Source organism: Lactuca serriola, chromosome 3 (genome assembly GCF_051521515.1).
Source record: "Lactuca serriola cultivar US96UC23 chromosome 3, Lser_US96UC23_V15, whole genome shotgun sequence".
NCBI classification, from domain to species: domain Eukaryota; kingdom Viridiplantae; phylum Streptophyta; class Magnoliopsida; order Asterales; family Asteraceae; genus Lactuca; species Lactuca serriola.
In genome coordinates, this window is record NC_136410.1 from 48783608 (window position 1) to 48801392 (window position 17785).

Sequence of the window (17785 nt, forward strand, 5' to 3'; positions counted from 1 at the left end):
GTATACAAAATCTACGCTGAAAGGTATCTTGATCATATGTTGGGTTTTGAAAAGAGTAGTCCTCCATTAAACGTGCCTCATCATGCTCACATTCTTAATCACAATACCCCCTTCTTGATTTGGGAGGATGATCTTCTATTAGTAATTCAATGATGAGTTCATCAAGTTTTTGATTATGTTGAACGACCTGTGCTTCCCATTCTGAATATTTATTCGAACTAGGTGAGTTTTCATTATAAGACATTTTTCAAAGAGATAAAAAAATGAAGAGTTAGTGTTGGATATTAAAGTATGATGGTCCTATAGTCTATTAATACTAAAAATAATGATTTAATTTTTTTATAATTATGAATAGCGATAATGTTAAATTGCTTTATCAAATAAAATCCAAACATCCAATACAAGGTTGACACCTTAAAATGAAGATAATATTCGATTTGGTAGATGAAATGATGAAATTGACAACTCTATGTTCAATAAATATGATACTGACGACTTAATGTGTAAAAAAGATTTATGAACAACATTACTTAATAAAATATATTACACATATGTGAGATACAAAAATACAATATCTTACAAATACATGCCACATAAAACTCCATAATTAAATGTCTTACAAGTGTATTAGAAGATAAACTGAATATAAAACACATAGTGAATGGTAATTAGTTTTCATAAAACTTTGACATCCGAAAATGTTTCATGTTTTCTTCTTCAAGCGATAAATCATACTTTTGTAGTAGTGTGTTCAGATGCATAAGTTGCATCTTCATTAGCTCTCATTCATTTATTTTTTGCTCCCTTTCTTCAATTTTTTCCCTTTCTTTATCCATTTCGATTCTTTTTTCATGACTTCAAGTTCATTTTCTCTAGTAAGACACAGTGAATGAAGTTTTGTAGTAATTTCATTAGAAGCCTTACCTTTTCCCTTTTTTAGATGCATCGCAACATTTTGGATGTTTAACTGTTAAACCATCGCTAGTTGGCGTTTCTGGGTTGGAATGGACACAATACTCCCCTTCTTCAGTAGTCCTTGATCTTTTTGTGCTGCCGCCACTTTTTTCATTACTCGCTTCACATTCCATGACGATAACGTGTTGTGTCACAATGTAACTCTAAAGCCTATTTCTCGTGTTTACACATAACTTCATTAAGAAATAATGTCGTTAAAGTTGTTCCTACTTGCCTCATAAATTTTATGGGCTTCATTCTCAGCATCTTTCTCTTTCCAACTCATTCCATTTGTTCGGAGATTTTCTTCTTTATAAACACCAACCCACTTTTGTGCATTTTCACTAAGTTGCTTATAATGACCACTCATTTGATCTTCGTTCTTTTTATTAAGCTTTTATGGGTATTGAGCCCGAGCAACATCATACAGTTCCTTCATTTGTTCCCCGAATGATGTTTTTATTTTGGTTTTTTCCACACTTTTTATCTTCACTAGCAAAAGACAATGCTGACATTAAAGCGACATCTTCAACATCATTCCATTTTTAGCCCCGTGGTTGTTTTTCAGTATTTTCTCATGTTTGAAGATTATTTGTAACATGGTCGTGGTTGGGAGTTAAAAAAAAACAGAGAGTTTTGAGGATTAGAACAATTTTAAGTGTCTCCAAGATTTATGTAAAAATTTGGAAACGAACCATCCATATTTAGAAAATACAAATCAAAAGAGATTAAAAATACAAAATGGAGATTCGATATGAAAATATGATGATATCATACTTTATTTATATATAAAACAAGTTTTAAATATCAGTATTTTTTTAAATTTTCTAAAATGGATAATTTTTAATTTTATTGGATATATAATTTTATCCTATAAAAGTCTCAGCTTTCATTTTCATTAAGACAAGTAGCTTAAAATATATAAAAAAAATTGACCAACTTGACTGTTGATACACCCACTCCGTCGGTGGGTTTTGCTTCATTTTCTCATTTTTTTAAATATTATTTTGGTGACCAATTGATTATTTTGTCACCAATGGGCATAGTCTAACCTAGTTATGATACAATGTAATCAGAAACTCAATAATACTTATGTATATCATCTTGATTTAAAACTAGGGAAAGGTAATATATAGAGCGAGGGAAACCCAAATCCAGGGAAAGACAATCTCTATGATCAATGAGAATTATCACACATCAACATTCTAACATGCATAAAATAACTAATTGATGATGGATTAAAGTTTACCTTTGTGTATTTTTGTTGTTAATTGTTATCATGGAATATTCACATGATAGGAAATATACCGTATCAAGCTTCCTGGCAATCCTTCACAAATCGGTGAAGGAAAACCTGAAAACCAAAATCATGCGATTATTTTTACTCGTGGAGAAGCATTGCAGACAATCGACATGAATCAGGTAATTTAGTACTTTACAAAAGTTTCTTTTTTATTATCTTTTAGAAGCATTGTCAAATATCTTAAATTATAAATACAGGACAATTACTTTGAGGAAGCATTCAAAATGAGAAATGTATTGGAGGAATTTCATAAGGATCAACATGGCCAACGTAGACCAACAATATTGGGGTTGAGAGAACATATCTTCACCGGAAGGTTTGTATAGTTTCATATTTACTTATTATAAAGCTTGTGATGTTAAACCTTCCAAAAGCCACATTCCCCACTTGCATCTCATATATATGGGAGAAGTGAATATACCCTAAATATATATAATCTTAGGTATCTAAACCTAACATAATACACCGTTTTGTATCATATATGCATTATAAGGCTTTTAAACTTCAACCCCTAACTTGATTTATTTTTAAGATTTCCGAAATTTCACTATTATGTTACTCTTACATCACATCTTTCTGCAGACCTACTAGACTATATATTATAGTTGAAAATGAAAATTACTTAAGAGGAAGATAATGGTGGAATTTATAAAAATCTTGGAAGTAAATCAAGTTAATATTTGAATTTTAAGAACTCTGGACGATTACAATGCATATATGATACAAAACGAAGTAATATAATGAGCTTGGGTGCCTAAGCTTATATACCTTTAAGGCTATTTATGTTGGAAGAATTAGGGTTTATGTTGGAGATCTGGATACCCCTTGGATCGTGTGAACACTTTTGGAACTGATATTTGTACCATATGCCTGAGTTGCAAGAAATTCAGCCTTGGATAATCCAAGATGACACTTACGAATCTAGGCACATAAATCGTAAGCCAAATTTCCGAAAGGATTTTATGTTCATCTGAAGAAAAGAGAGCTAATGGTTGCGTCCCTCTTCTCAAAGAGAAGAGTCGTTTATATAATAAACGAGATTTAGAGTTTGCCTCTTAGGGTTGGCCGTTATGGGTTGCTTTGTAAGCAAGTCAGGGAAATCCGGAATTTAATGAGGAAATCAATGGTTTCCAAAACTGACGAATTTCGTCAATTTTACCATAATCAACCTCAAGATAATCACCCCAACAGGGGCTCTGCCACTTGGACCCCACTAGGGGCGCTACCCCTAGATCCCACCAAAGGGGCGTTGCCCCCGGACCCTTGACTTGTCGTTGAACCGACTTCTAAATCGATATTATACATGCGTGCACTCCGCACATACCCTTACATATATTATAGTACAAATTATGAAACCCCTTAGCTCACATGTAAGTTCCAATTACATAAAATGACATGGTAACACTAAAATTACCAACAAATATATATATATATATATATATATATATATATATATATATATATATATATATATATATATATATATATATATATATATATAATATTTTATTATTCACATTTTGGCTTATAAATAGAAGTTGTATCAGGTCATTGTAACCCACAATTGAAGCAAGTTGTTTCTGCCTTGTAATGCCTTTTCTAGTAAAAAGGCTTTTGATAACACCTAATTTTTTGTCCCATGTTACCATCTATTTTGCTTTGTATTTACGGCCACTATAACCAATCATTCTCTATGGTTTTTAGCACTAAACTACTACACACACATTGATCATATAAGCCCCGACAAAGCCTTTCCAACTTTTGTTGGCCAAACTTTTAACGGATGGAAGGTTACCTTAATTCTTTCACTCGTTGAATTATTTTGCAGTGTATCATCACTAGCTTGGTTCACGTCCAACCTGGAGACAAGTTTTGTGACAATTGGCCAAAGGGTTTTAGCAGACCCTCTAAGGTATAATAATGAAAAATGGTTATATGAAATATCAACTCTGCTCTATGAATTCATTAATAGTTAGAATATTTATGCTTCACAGGGTGCGATTCCATTACGGTCACCCAGATATATTTGACAGGCTCTTTCACATCACAAGGGGTGGCATAAGTAAAGCTTCAAGAACCATCAACTTGAGCGGCGATATATTTTCAGGTAACTTTCTCATCGTCCCAAAGATATTATGTTGTAGAACTGTTTCCACACAACAAAGACTTAAAATAGTGCAAAACTAGTTCTAATATCTTTAAAGTTATGTTCTTGAACTGCCCTATGAATTTAATCTAATTACATTTTTACAGGTTATAGTTCCACTCTGCGTGGAGGTTATGTCACACATTATGAATATATCCAAGTAGGCAAGGGTCGTGATGTTGGTATGAATCAGATATCCCTTTTTGAATGCAAAGTTGCAAATGGAAATGGTGAACAAACGCTTAGCCGTGATGTTTACCGACTTGGTCGCCGCTTTGATTTTTACCGAATGTTATCATTCTACTACACCACAGTTGGTTTCTACTTTAGCAGCATGGTATAACAAAATAAAAACTACTTCTATTTACTTATAACTTTTACAATATTATTACTTGCATTAAATAACTTCTTTTGATCCAGGTTACTGTGCTCATTGTTTATGCATTTTTATATGGACGTATATATATGGTTATGAGTGGGTTGGAAGGGAGAATAGTAGAAGATGAAAGTCTTAATAGCAACAAAGGCCTAGAAGAAGCTTTAGTCATCCAAACTGTCTTTCAACTCAGTTTACTTCTCATGCTTCCTATGGTTATGGAAATAAGTATAGAAAGAGGATTTCGCACCGCATTACGCGACTTTATCGTAATGCAACTCCAACTAGCCTCTGTGTTTTTCACTTTCCAGCTTGGAACGAAAGCACATTACTTTGGAAGAACAATTCTACATGGAGGTTCAAAATATCGTGCCACGGGTCGTGGTTTTATTGTCTTCCATGCAAAATTTGCAGATAATTACAGGCTGTATTCGCGTAGTCACTTTGTGAAAGGGCTAGAATTGGCTATTCTGCTTATTATCTATCAGGCGTATGGGAACTCATACCGAAGTTCAAATCTATACTTATTCATTACGTTCTCGATATGGTTCCTGGTTGTTTCATGGTTGTTCGCTCCTTTTGTGTTCAATCCTTTGGGAATTGACTGGCAGAAAACAGTGGAGGATTGGACGGATTGGAAAAGGTGGGTAGGAAATCGTGGTGGGATTGGAATTGCACAAGATAAAAGTTGGGAATCATGGTGGGATGCAGAACAGCAACATCTTAAGTACACAAACAAAAGGGGCAGAATTCTTGAAATTATACTTGCGTGTCGGTTCTTCATTTATCAGTATGGACTTGTGTATCGTCTTAATATTGCAGGTGGCAGCAAAAGTATACTGGTTTGTTTCCTCCTTCCTAGTTTATTTGTCTTGTATAGGGTGCAATCTATTCTCATTAATTATTTTATTTTGTCAGGTTTATGCGCTTTCATGGTTGGTCTTGATATCTGCTCTTCTAGAATTGAAGGTAAAAAACTAAGTTGATCATCTATGATTATGTGGTAGACCTAGAAAGGCAATGCAAATCTTGAAAGCCTAATTGTATGGTGTATACTCTTTTTGTCAGTTGGTCTCAATGGCCAAACAGTTTGGCACATATTTACAGCTCATGTTCAGGATCTTAAAGGCATTTCTCTTCGTTGTCTTCCTTTCGATCATGACGGTCTTATTTGTTGTATGTGGCCTGACCATCAGTGACATATTTGTTGCCTTCCTTGCCTTTGTGCCAACTGGTTGGGCATTCATCTTGGTAAGTAACCCTTTGGATCAGTGTAGACTTGAGTGGTGTTTTTTTACTTAATGGGCTTAATGAGTTAAACACTTAATCGAGATAACTATACATGGCTGTTAATCTCACTTCAACTAGAAAAAATGACTTAATGGGTTGAGACATAAAAATTGGATTAATGGTTTAACACTTAATCTCACTTCTTAAGTTGTTGGTTCAAATTTTCACAATAGTTAATCAGTTTATCAAGCATTTTGAAAAAGTAAAACAATAGTCAAACCTATGTGTTTCTTTTTTACTTAATGCAGAAAGAATGAACTAATAGAGAATGTCATGGAACTAGGACTTTCCCCAATAAGTCATAACTTTTTACTAATTTATCTCATTCCTTCCATTTCCCCCAAGTGTACTGTCATTATTTAAAATATATTTATTGATAGTACGTTGTTTTATGGAACTGTGAAGATTGCTCAAGCGTGCAAGCCTTATGTAAAAGTCATAGGATTTTGGGACTCGGTAATGGAGTTAGGACGTGCATATGAGTGCTTGATGGGATTGGTAATATTTATGCCAATTGTTGTACTATCATGGTTCCCTTTTGTATCAGAGTTCCAAACAAAATTGCTTTTCAGTCAAGCATTGAGAAGAGGTCTTCAGATTTCAATGATTCTTGCTGGGAAGAAGGACAAGGAAAAGACTCAGCCAACTTGATAGGTAAAATCAGTCAACACCTTGTTAACAACTCAAAGAAAGTTTTGAATTTAGAACACTTCAATCCAAGATTTCATTTCTACATATGTTTTTATCTGTATGTATTCTTAAAATTCAAAATTCTTTTTAATGTTAATTGTAATTACAACTTATAATAGTTATTTTTTTTGAGATCGGATCTTGATGAACATTGTCTGAGATTATAGTCATACATGTTCAAATATATATATATATATATATATATATATATATATATATATATATATATATATATATATATATATATATATATATATATATATATATATATATATATATATATATATATATATATATATATATATATATAGAGTCAAGATCAAATAAGAAGGAAAATTTTGGTAGGAAGGTAAGAAGTTTTTTTTCTACATATTTTTTTAACGGACATACAAAATGAATCATTAAATGATTCAAAGCTAAGATGATTCACAAGAAAAAATTCCCAAAAAAACATCTTCATGATTCATTTTTAAGTAAATTAAGAAAAAATTCACTTTTATAACAATTTTAGTGAATAACAACGAAATCATTGTATAAATGAATCATCGGTGTGTTTTTTGGAGATTTTTTTTTGGTGAATCATGTTATTTTTTATTCATCTAGTGATTCATTTATTTTGTTCGTCAGAAAAGTATGTAGAAAGAAAACTTTTTACCTTCCTAACAAAAAAAATTTCTTACCGGATCTATATATATATATATATATATATATATATATATATATATATATATATATATATATATTGATGGCATTCAAGGTAACAAATTTGTCTTAAAGAAGTCTACGGTTGTTTGATGTTCTCTAAACCTGAATCTTAGATGAAGTTGCAATAATGATTTCTACGTTCTTGACAAATCTTATTTTGATTCACCTAGGCACCTCAAAAAAAAATCGAAGAAGTTTTATCATTCTGGTTTTATTTTTGTTCAATTTAAATGAAAAGAAGTAAAATGTAACTTGTTTCACCATTGACTTGACAATGATATGATAGTAAAATCACCGACATGATAAAATATTTGAAATAATTTTGAATGAATTATATAAATTGTCCTTGTAGTTTGCCAAAAATTATTGATTGTCTATATCCTAAAACTTTAACCATCTCCTTCTCCCATTATCAGTCCATGTGGTTTGGTATTTGCAACTCTTGTCCTTAGTCGGTTTAAAATGATCGATTAGCCCTCCCCTTTTTTTGTATTTATTAATTATTTAATATATTATAATAATTAATATAAATATATAAATGGTCCCACCCTCCGCCCCCTCCATCTCCCTCACCCTCTCCCCTTCCCTATCGCATGACCTTTCTTCTCCCTTTGTTTTCTCTGACGGCCAGTGCCTTCGTCGATAAGAGCACCATTGTTGAATCCATGAAGCTAGAGAGATTCGTTGTTGATTGCATCCTAACTCTCCTCCCTACCACATTATAATGTAGGGCCATGACCTGAAGATCAAGTATCAAAAGGCTTCGGGCTTTGGGAAAGAGAGGTGTAGACCCATTTGGATATGGGTAATGTAGATTATGTGTTCCAAGAGTTCGGTTTGTGCTTTGGAGTCAAAGGGTAAAATGGGAAAAGTGGTGTTTAAGACTTCTATTATGAATTAAGATTTTTATTTCGATGTGTTTGAAGTCAAAAGTAATTAGATAGGGTTGTAGAGCTCTTCAACGCCTTTCCATGGATACAAAGATCATCGAAAACGGAGTTGGAACGAAGAAGTTATGATCGTTAGAAGTTAGGAAGGTTTCGGGCTTAGTCTAGTATGTTGGGCGTACAGGAAGTACGTTGGGCAACTGGGAATCCCTAGTACGCTGGGCGTACTAGGAGTATGATGGGCATACGCGATCAGAACCCAAACCCTATTTTTGTGGTTTGAACCTATTTAAGCTCCTTAACTTCCCCAAACCCATTCCATTCTCAGCCTCCACCTCTCCAACACCCTCCCTTGAAAACCCTAACCCTAGTTTGAGCCTTTTGAGCAAAATAAGGTGTTCTTGAGTGCTTTGGAGTGTTCTTGGTGAAGGGTTTTGAGCAAAACATCAATCCTATGGTGTACATACAAACCCTAATAGCATTTGGATCTAGTTTGTCTGATGAACATGCAATTGAATCTCCAAAGCTATAAACCCTAGATCTATCATATAAGAACTGAAATAAGGGTTTAGTAATTACCTTTGATTGTTATATTGTAATAACAATAAATTCCTTGCTTTGATTGGCTTCAGAAAGCTTAGTGCCTCAAGTGTTGCACCTCTAATGGAGTCACAAACGCCACTAAGCAACAAGATGAAGAAGAGAAGAGAGGAGGCTGCCAAAATCGTCCAGAAACCCTAATCCAAGAGTTCACCCCGTTTTTGGTGCATAGAGGGCCTTTATATACATGTAGGCTATTAGGGTTTACAACTAGGAAACTCTAATATGGCTACTTAAGCCCTAAGCAGCCCATGGACTCCCTTAACATATCCATTGGATGAATTCTTAATGGGCTTCCCATAGAATTCGTCCAACCTATATTATTTAGGTAATCCATAGCCCAATTGCACTTATCTTATAATTACAAATCCAGTCCCCTAAGTTTAATTAATCTCTTTTAGCTACAAAATTAATTATTGACTAATATTAATTAAACAATATGATTTCTCCTTTAATATATTATTCTCATAATATATTAACAAATCATAATTAAACCTTTCTCTCCTTAATTCATCCTACATATTGCTATGGTGAAGGCAACCCAAAAGGACCATGCTCATAACCGGGTCAAGTACATACCAAAATAGTTATGGACTTAGACACTAATCCAACACTTGGTGCATCATGAAGAAGAAAGAGCTCTTTGGAGAAGTGTTGGTTACATTGGAGCTTGTAGATACGGACTTTGTTCACCTTGATCTTTCTTCTAGAGGTATAAAGCTTGAATCTTGATGATGCACTTGTTAGATCTAGCTAGTTTTGTATGTTATGAGCTTTTGGTCACTTTAGTGTATAAAGTTTAGATCTTGAAAGTTTGTGACCTTGTTATGGCTAAAGTTGGAAACTTTATCTATCTAAACATCACACTGATTTATATCTAAAGGTTGGAGGCTTGGACTTAATGTATTAAGTTGAAAAAAAGATGCACTTTTTGTCCCTTTGAGACTTAAATACTAGATCTTGGTTGTTTGGACCATTCTAATGGATAAAGTTGGAAACCTTATCCATTATGGAGTTATTAGGAACCATAAAAATGTGATATTGGGCATTAGTTTCCTTCCATGCATGATCTAGGTTGTCTTAATGGGTCAAAAAGCTAGGGTTTTGATGTAAAGGTCTTATTAGCCATGCAAGACGATAAAGTTGGAAACTTTATGTTTAAGAACATCTTTTAAGGGATAGATCTGAATTATGGACGAAAGAGCTTAAGGATTAAACTCTTAATGGGAAGAAGGGGGTGACAGCCGCGTACGTCGAGCATACCAAAGGGTATGATGTGAGTATGTGGTCAGCCCCTCGACTCTGGTCAAACGCATAGTATACCCTGCGTATCTGTTGAGTACACCCAATGTACTCACTGAGTTGACCCGGTTAACTTTGGCTTTGACTTTGACTTTGACCATGAGTTTGACCTAGGGGTATTTTGGATATATTGATTATAAATTAAGTTTGATCATGATCCAATGAATAGGTGACTGGTAGAGTTGATATTCAGAACAATGTCCTGTTTAGTGATCATTCAAATTGAGAGGCGAGTCTTCTCACAGTACTTGCGGGTCGAAGGTACCAATGTCGGACCATTGGATTATATTATAGAATGCTAGCTGTCTTTGTGACTCTTTCATGTATTGTATGTGTTTGTATCTATATCAGACAGGGACTGATGAGTGTATTGGGTGGGGCCATCGCATGTTATTGACATATATGTTCCGGGTGTGGCCCGATGGTTGTCAGGAAAAGGCCCATTGTATGTATGGTATGAGGTATTTTGGGGAAATCACTAAGATTTATGCTTAAGGTTTTACATTTATGGTTTCAAGTACTTCTAGTACGAATGGAAAGGGCCCGGTGTGACTGCACTGCGTCCACCAGAGTTTTTCGCATTGGCAATTTTCAATATTTGCTCTGATGTTTAAATAATATATTCACTTTGATCGGTTTTGGAACAACTTGTTTGTATGGTTTATTGTTTAAAAAAATATGAAAATTCTACTATGAATTTTTGGAACGTTACAAGTTGGTATTAGAGCCTTGGTTTGAGGGATTTAGACACGGTCTCGGGTGTGTTTGAACTCAAAATGAGGAAATGGTAATCTTTTGAAAGAAAATAAGTTTTCTAAAAGGATATTTATAAAGAAAAAATGGGTGTGAGAGTAAGTGATTCCCAGAATACCTATACATGTTTGTTATGATATATGTTATGGGAATTGAATGCTAGTATGGATTATAGATGATTGGGAGAGTTTGGCCTAATTATATAATGTGTTGGTTAGATTTTCCGATGTCCAAATGTTGCATGCTTTGTGATTTGTGAGACTCATATTAATGTAAGCTAATTATTTCATGAATATGTTAAGTTGCATGCCGCAAAGGTTAATAATCTTAAAGTGATGGGCTTAACCCTATTACGCAACTCTTGTCTGAGTCCAACTGCTGTAGGGATTGAGTATTTTACTCGAAGGATTATCTAAGCTTTATTGCATGTAATTGTATTCATTAAAGTAGCTAGTTGCATTTAGTTGGAGTTCTTCAGCAGCTGATGGTAGGGTGAGGTCTGGAACCTAGGAGAGCCTAGGAAGTGCTTTAGTGGGTATGATTGCATTGTTTAGCAGGTACTTGGAGTACCTATTTGAGAAGGTGACTTGGAGGATTCTGGATAACTCTTGAGGAAAGTGTGGGTATGTGTGGAAGGTAGTATTCGTCCTCTACTATTTAAAGCACAGGATCCTTACTCGAATCGAGGGGAGTCATGGAGGATCTAGGAAGCCTAAGGGATGAGGATTGTTTGAGTATGTTCTGATTATTGTATGGTTGCATTTGTGTATGGTGGTGAGCACTCATGGTGAAGGATCTGGTTCATACTTAGGTGTTGGAACTGAGCCGATTGATGAGCATTTGAAGGATTTTATCTCGCTGGACATCACCCGCGGTATTTTGGAGCAGGCTCCTATGATCTTTGGTACGATCAAGGAGGGGATCATGGAGATTATGCAGGAGCATCTGGATGTGCACCTTTATGGGATATGGAGTTTGGATGAGCGACTCAAGGATTTTTGGGTCGAGATCGCGGTAGGACAGTAGGGAGCATGAACTTCCTCATTTAGGGAGTTTATGGTTTATGGAGCTCCAGAGTTATTTGGGGGCTATGGACCCCATTGCTAGCTGTTGATGGATCACTGACATGGAGAATGCTCAGTGAACGAAATTATGCCTTGAAGGGGCGAATGTGGGTTTTGCTTCTTGTTTTTTTGAGGGACCGAGCCCGTGATTGGTGGGAGGAGGTCAGTAGGGCATTAGGATCTACGATCATGGTGGCCATGTCTTGGGAAGAGTTTGTAATGAGATTCTAAGAGGAGTTTGCACCGACAATTCAAGTACAACAGCTAGAGAGGGAGTGTCAGGGCCTTCGCTAGACTACTGAGATTGTGGCAAATATCACTGCCAGGTTTCGGGAGAGGGCTTTGTTGGCTCCGCAATATGCATCGGACATGGAGATGAAGAAGGTGAGGTATCATGATATGCTGAGGGATGACATCAGGGAGTTTATGAGCTTATTAGGGTGTAAGACACTGAATGATATGAATACTAGAGCCTAGGAGCGGGATATTGATTTGGAGCACCTCAGAAAGAGGAAGTCGGAACAGGTGCAAAAAATTGGGGGTCCTGCAAAGTGACCCAAGACTACTGATCAACGAGTGATAGGCCAACATGGCTGAGGTTAGTGGTGCATGTGTAGGAAGCAACACGATCGAGTTTGTTGATCTTGGGGTTTGGGTTGCTACAAGCGTGGCAGGCATGGTCATGTCAGTAGAAATATACCCTAAGGGACGAGTCCGTTATGTTTCCATTTACATTTTAATATATAAACTTCACAACTTAATACAATCTATTTTATACTAATCTACATATTTAGAGAAGTACCACCAAAACTATATCACCACCATTACATGCTGCCATCAACCATCTATGTCACCATCACAACCACCATTCATTCAAAATCATATATGTATATAAAGTCATACATTTACAGCTTAAACACTTCATTCACAGTTTAATAAACATATTAATTCACTTTCTTTGAATTTAATGCAAAAATATTATATAAAAACTAATACATTATTACATACTTATACAACACAAAAATAAATATATTTACATGAAAATTAATACAAAAAATCATACATAAATCATTCATATTTTAACACAAAATTATATAAAATATTCACAACTTAATATAGTCAATTCACAACTTAATACGGCAAATTACAGTTTAATATACAAAATTCACAAATTAATATAACAACTTCATAATTTAATACACAAAAATGTTATATATTCTTTACTTAAAACGTATATTTATAACTTCAAATAAAACATTTACATTTAATACAGTCAATTCACAGTTTAATACACAAAAATTATATATTCATAGCCATATTATCAACTTAAAACTTATATTTATACATTCATATCTAGAGGCATTTATGTGTATTAAAATGTGAATTTATTGTATTAAGCTTAAATACTACATTCACAGTTTAATAAACATATTAATTCACTCACTTTGAATTTAATGCAAAACAATCATCTAAAAACTAATACATTCTTACACACTTATACAACACAAAACTAAATATATTCACAAAATAAATTAATACAAGATTTCATACATAAATCATTAATATTTTAACACAAAATTATGCTTAATACAGTCAATTCACAACTTAATATAGTAAATGACACTTTAATACATAGAATTCACAACATAATATAGCAAATTCATAAACTAATACATATAAATGTTATATATTCTAAAATTATTCTAAAATTAAAACTTATATTTATAACTTCAGATAAAACATTCACAGTTTAATACAATCAATTCACACTTTAATACACAAAAGTGACAGTTACATAAAAATTATATATTCACAGCCATATTCTCAAATTAAAACTTATATCTATATGTTTGTATCTTGAGGCATTTATATGTATTAAAATGTGAATTTATTATATTACGCTATTAATAAAATTCACAACTTAATATACAAAATTCATAATTTAATACACTACATTCACATCTCATTTACATGTATAAAATTCAGATTCGGATAAAAAAAATCAAAAATCACAATTTAATAAAATATTTCAAATACTAATTCGAAGCTAATTAAATATTTCAAACACTAAATTTCACAACTTAATGCGTCATAAAAAAAATTAGAATTCATAGTATAATACACACTTCAAACACTAATTTACAGCTTAATACAAAATTTTAAACACTTATTCATAACTTAAAAACTTACAAATCCCATTGAAGCATTTGATCAAACACCTTATATGCATATTGTTTTTAGATCTGTTGTGATTTATAGATCTGAGATTGTCATATATCATAAAGTCTCCGGATATTTGAGATTTGAGCAGATCTAACCAGATATGAGAAATCATTATGCCTTTGACTTTAGTTCTAAAATTTTGATGGCAGTTGAAGAGTTTTCAGGCAGTTTGAGGCGAGGAGGCAGTGATGGCGTAAGATATCTGATACTATGGTGGAATCATCGGTGGCTACCATGAGATGCTTCATACATACAAGATCTATGCCTGAAATTGTACCAAACACATCAGATTTGACCATATCCAACCAGATTTGAGAAATCGATATGTAACACCCAGATTCCAGGAGGCTAAGTTGGGGAAGGAAAAACCCTAAGTCAATGAGTCAACTTGTCAAGTCCAAGGAAGAACTCGACGAGTCGGAGCAAGTTCCATGTCGCGCATTAAGTGGCCGACTCGGCGAGTCGGGGGACTGACTCGATGAGTCTGGTCTGGGTTGGGAAACCCTAATTTTAGGACTTGGTGCTCTATTTAAGCATCGTATTCTCATTCCCTCAGCCTCATCTTCAGCCCCCAGACCCCAAACCCTCACCCACGAAACCCTAGTGCATCTTGTGAGTGTTTGATCCACCTTGGTGTGATTTTTGTGCTCTTAAAGAGGAAGAAGAAGAATAAGAAGGAAGTTGGAGGTTCAAGAAGGAGGAAGTAGATCCAGAAGATACACTCTATTTGTTGCATTTCATGGTAATCAAGTCTTCATCTTGGCTTTTGGTTTATTAGATCTCCTTATAGCCCCTTTTTGGAAGGTTTTTGGTCCAAGAATGGTTGTATTTGGGTTTTGGACATCCCCCAAGCATGATCCTTTCAGATCTGGAAGTATTTGGGGTGGTTAAGGAATAAAGATGCAAGATTTATGCCATTAGGAAGTCCCATGCAAGCTTAAATAGATTAGTATGGCCTTTTAGAGCTGTAAAGGCCAGGTAAGGAAGGAAAGTCCAGGACTTTACGTGGTTATTGGATGTCTAGAGTCTAGATCTTGATTTCCCTGTCTTGGTTTGGTGTAATAAGGGTTTTTGGACCATGGAGTTATGTCTTAATGAGCTAGGGTTTTGCCTAAACCCATTAAGAAGGACTTAGGATGGGTAAAGCTGGAAACTTTACCCTTAATAAGTCATTTCCAGAGTGTTTATGAAGTTTGGAGTTTAGATCTGAAGTACAGGGGCTTAATCCTTTATGATAGTCCAACAGACCGAGGAACTCGGCGAGTCCAGGGAGGGACTCGATGAGTTTAAGTGAGTTGTCTCGTTTTCCGGTTATGGGTGAACTCGACGAGTCAGTGGAATGACTCGGCAGGTTGACTCAGTTTGTCACGAGTCTGGTTAGCCAGGGAACTCGACGAGTTGGTTCGCGATCGCAGGATTCTGAGCTTTTGAACTCGGCGAGTTGATGTTGGGATGAGCATGGGACGGAACTGGTACCGACCCGTACCGTTCCCGATTTCCTGAAAACCGAATTTTATTAAAATCCAATCCCGAGTATCGAACTGAATTAACATCACAGGTACCGGTACCGAGAATGGTACCGGTTTTCGGTACTAGTACCGGTACCGATGGTACCGAATCCCGAATTTTGTGTATTTGGAGTACCGCGTACCGTCTCATACTTTCAAACCCGGTACCGATTCCGGTACGGTACCGGTACAAGATCGGGATCGGGATATGGGACTAACTGCTCATCCTTAAGTTGATGGAGCAACTCGGCGAGTCAAGTTAACCTGGAAGTGTTGAGTTTTACCATGGACCGTTGACTTTGACCTTGTCTAGAGTTGACTTAGTTTGACTTCTAGAGGGAATTTTGGGACTAAGTGTTATATTGGTATTGGTAGCTCGGGGAGCTAGGGGAGCAGCAGTTTGGGGAATTGTCGGATAGCAGCCGAAGGTTTCAGCCAGTCTTTAGTTGTGCGAGGTGAGTCTCCTCACTGTTGCATGGGTCTAAGGCACCAATGCCGGCCCATTATGTTTATGTATCGTAGGGAGACTTGAGGGTTAGCCCTAGGCACTTATTGTATATGTTACGGGTTACGATCTGATGTCGGGCGAGGCCCGAGAAATGTTTAATGCTAGAAGTCTTTATGATTCTTGTATGTGTCGGTACGATAGGATCCGAACCGAGGTCCGAAGTCGGGGTAAGCCCAAAGTACGTTTATATGGTAGTATGTTCCGGGCTAGGGTCCGATGTACGTTTATAGGGGGTAAGCCCAAAGTACGTTTATAAGTGCATGTTAGATTATACATGGTGTCTTTGTGATACTTGTAAGTGCCTGGTAAGGAGGTGAGTGTGTGCGAGGTCCCATATCTCATCACTAGCTGAGTATGGATGGGGTTCCATATCTCAATATTAGCAGAGTAGTTGCAAGGCCCATAATAGGAGAAAAGTGAGTGTAGGCGGGGGAGCGTATCACACTAACTGCAGGAGTGTGGATGGGGTTCCATAACTCATCCGTAGCAGACTAGGGCGGGGCCTAAGATAGGCGATGCCTTAGTATAGGAGTTCAGTAGAGAATGTTTCTTTAAGCGCTAGTACGTTATTTGATTGCATGTATGTGTATAGCGGGCGAGGCCCATAGATAGGCGAGGCCTAAGAAACACAGATCTGTATACTGAGCGGGGTTTGATTCCAGGCGGGGCCTGATGTCGGGCGCGGCCTGATGTCGGGAAAGGCCCGATGCAGCGGGCGAGGGGCCCGTACGTGGTTATGTGTAGGTGGTTATGCGTATGTGGTATGTGGTACGTTGGGGTAACTCACTAAGCTTCGTGCTTATTGTTTTCAGTTTTGGTTTCAGGTACTTCCGGTAGTGAAGGGAAGAGCTTGGGATGATCGCATGGCACACATCAAGAAGTTTTAGCCTGGGATGTTTTACTCTGATATAAATAGAAATATGTTTTGATATGCTGATTTGATATATAAACCTTTAGTTATGGTCGTAACAATTTGATACTTATAGGTTTAGTAATGTTTTTAAAATAAATTTTTGGTCATGATTTTTGGGATGTTACAAGTTGGTATTAGAGCCTTGGTTTGAAGGATTCGGGCACGCTCTCGGGTGTGACTGAACTCAAACTGAGTACGCGGTAAGAAAATTTTCAAAAGAAAATCGTTTTATGAAAAGAACTTTGAAAAGAGAAAGGATTTTGAAAAAGGAAAAAGACTTTGAAAAGAGAAAAAGGGTGTGGTGCATGCAATCAGCCGAGCTCAAGTAAGTTCTCCCAAATTACCCATATAAGTTTATGTTATGATATGATTATGTGATCATCATGCTAGTTTAGGGCTAAGGATCTAGGAAGGATGCCTTATATGCCTGTTATATGTGTTTATGGAGCTGCATGTTAGTACTGGTTAGACAGTGGTAGGATAGCTTGATTAGGTTATGCCTGATTATATGAGCTTATATCGCATGCTAGTGCAGATTCTTGATATGTGAATATGATTGCTTG

At 35.7% G+C, this 17785-nt stretch overlaps 1 protein-coding gene across 4 annotated transcripts in view; it reads left to right on the forward strand.

The window, feature by feature from the left end:
- Nucleotides 1-6891, forward strand: part of LOC145092207 (callose synthase 7-like) — a 34459-nt gene extending 27568 nt beyond the window's left edge. For 2 of the 4 annotated variants that reach the window (XM_079030130.1, XM_079030131.1), the window contains exons 33-42: nt 2254-2376; nt 2455-2573; nt 4086-4169; nt 4252-4364; nt 4511-4740; nt 4824-5621; nt 5698-5748; nt 5848-6030; nt 6475-6567; nt 6642-6891. In XM_079030130.1, coding sequence (XP_078886256.1) covers nt 2254-2376; nt 2455-2573; nt 4086-4169; nt 4252-4364; nt 4511-4740; nt 4824-5621; nt 5698-5748; nt 5848-6030; nt 6475-6567; nt 6642-6875 — 2028 coding nt within the window. In that variant the 3' untranslated portion in view covers nt 6876-6891. Of the gene's footprint in view, nt 1-2253; nt 2377-2454; nt 2574-4085; nt 4170-4251; nt 4365-4510; nt 4741-4823; nt 5622-5697; nt 5749-5847; nt 6031-6474 lie in introns of all 4 variants that reach the window. The other 2 variants (XM_079030133.1, XM_079030134.1) reach the window with 1 other exon arrangement.
- The last annotated feature ends 10894 nt before the right edge of the window (nt 6892-17785 follow it).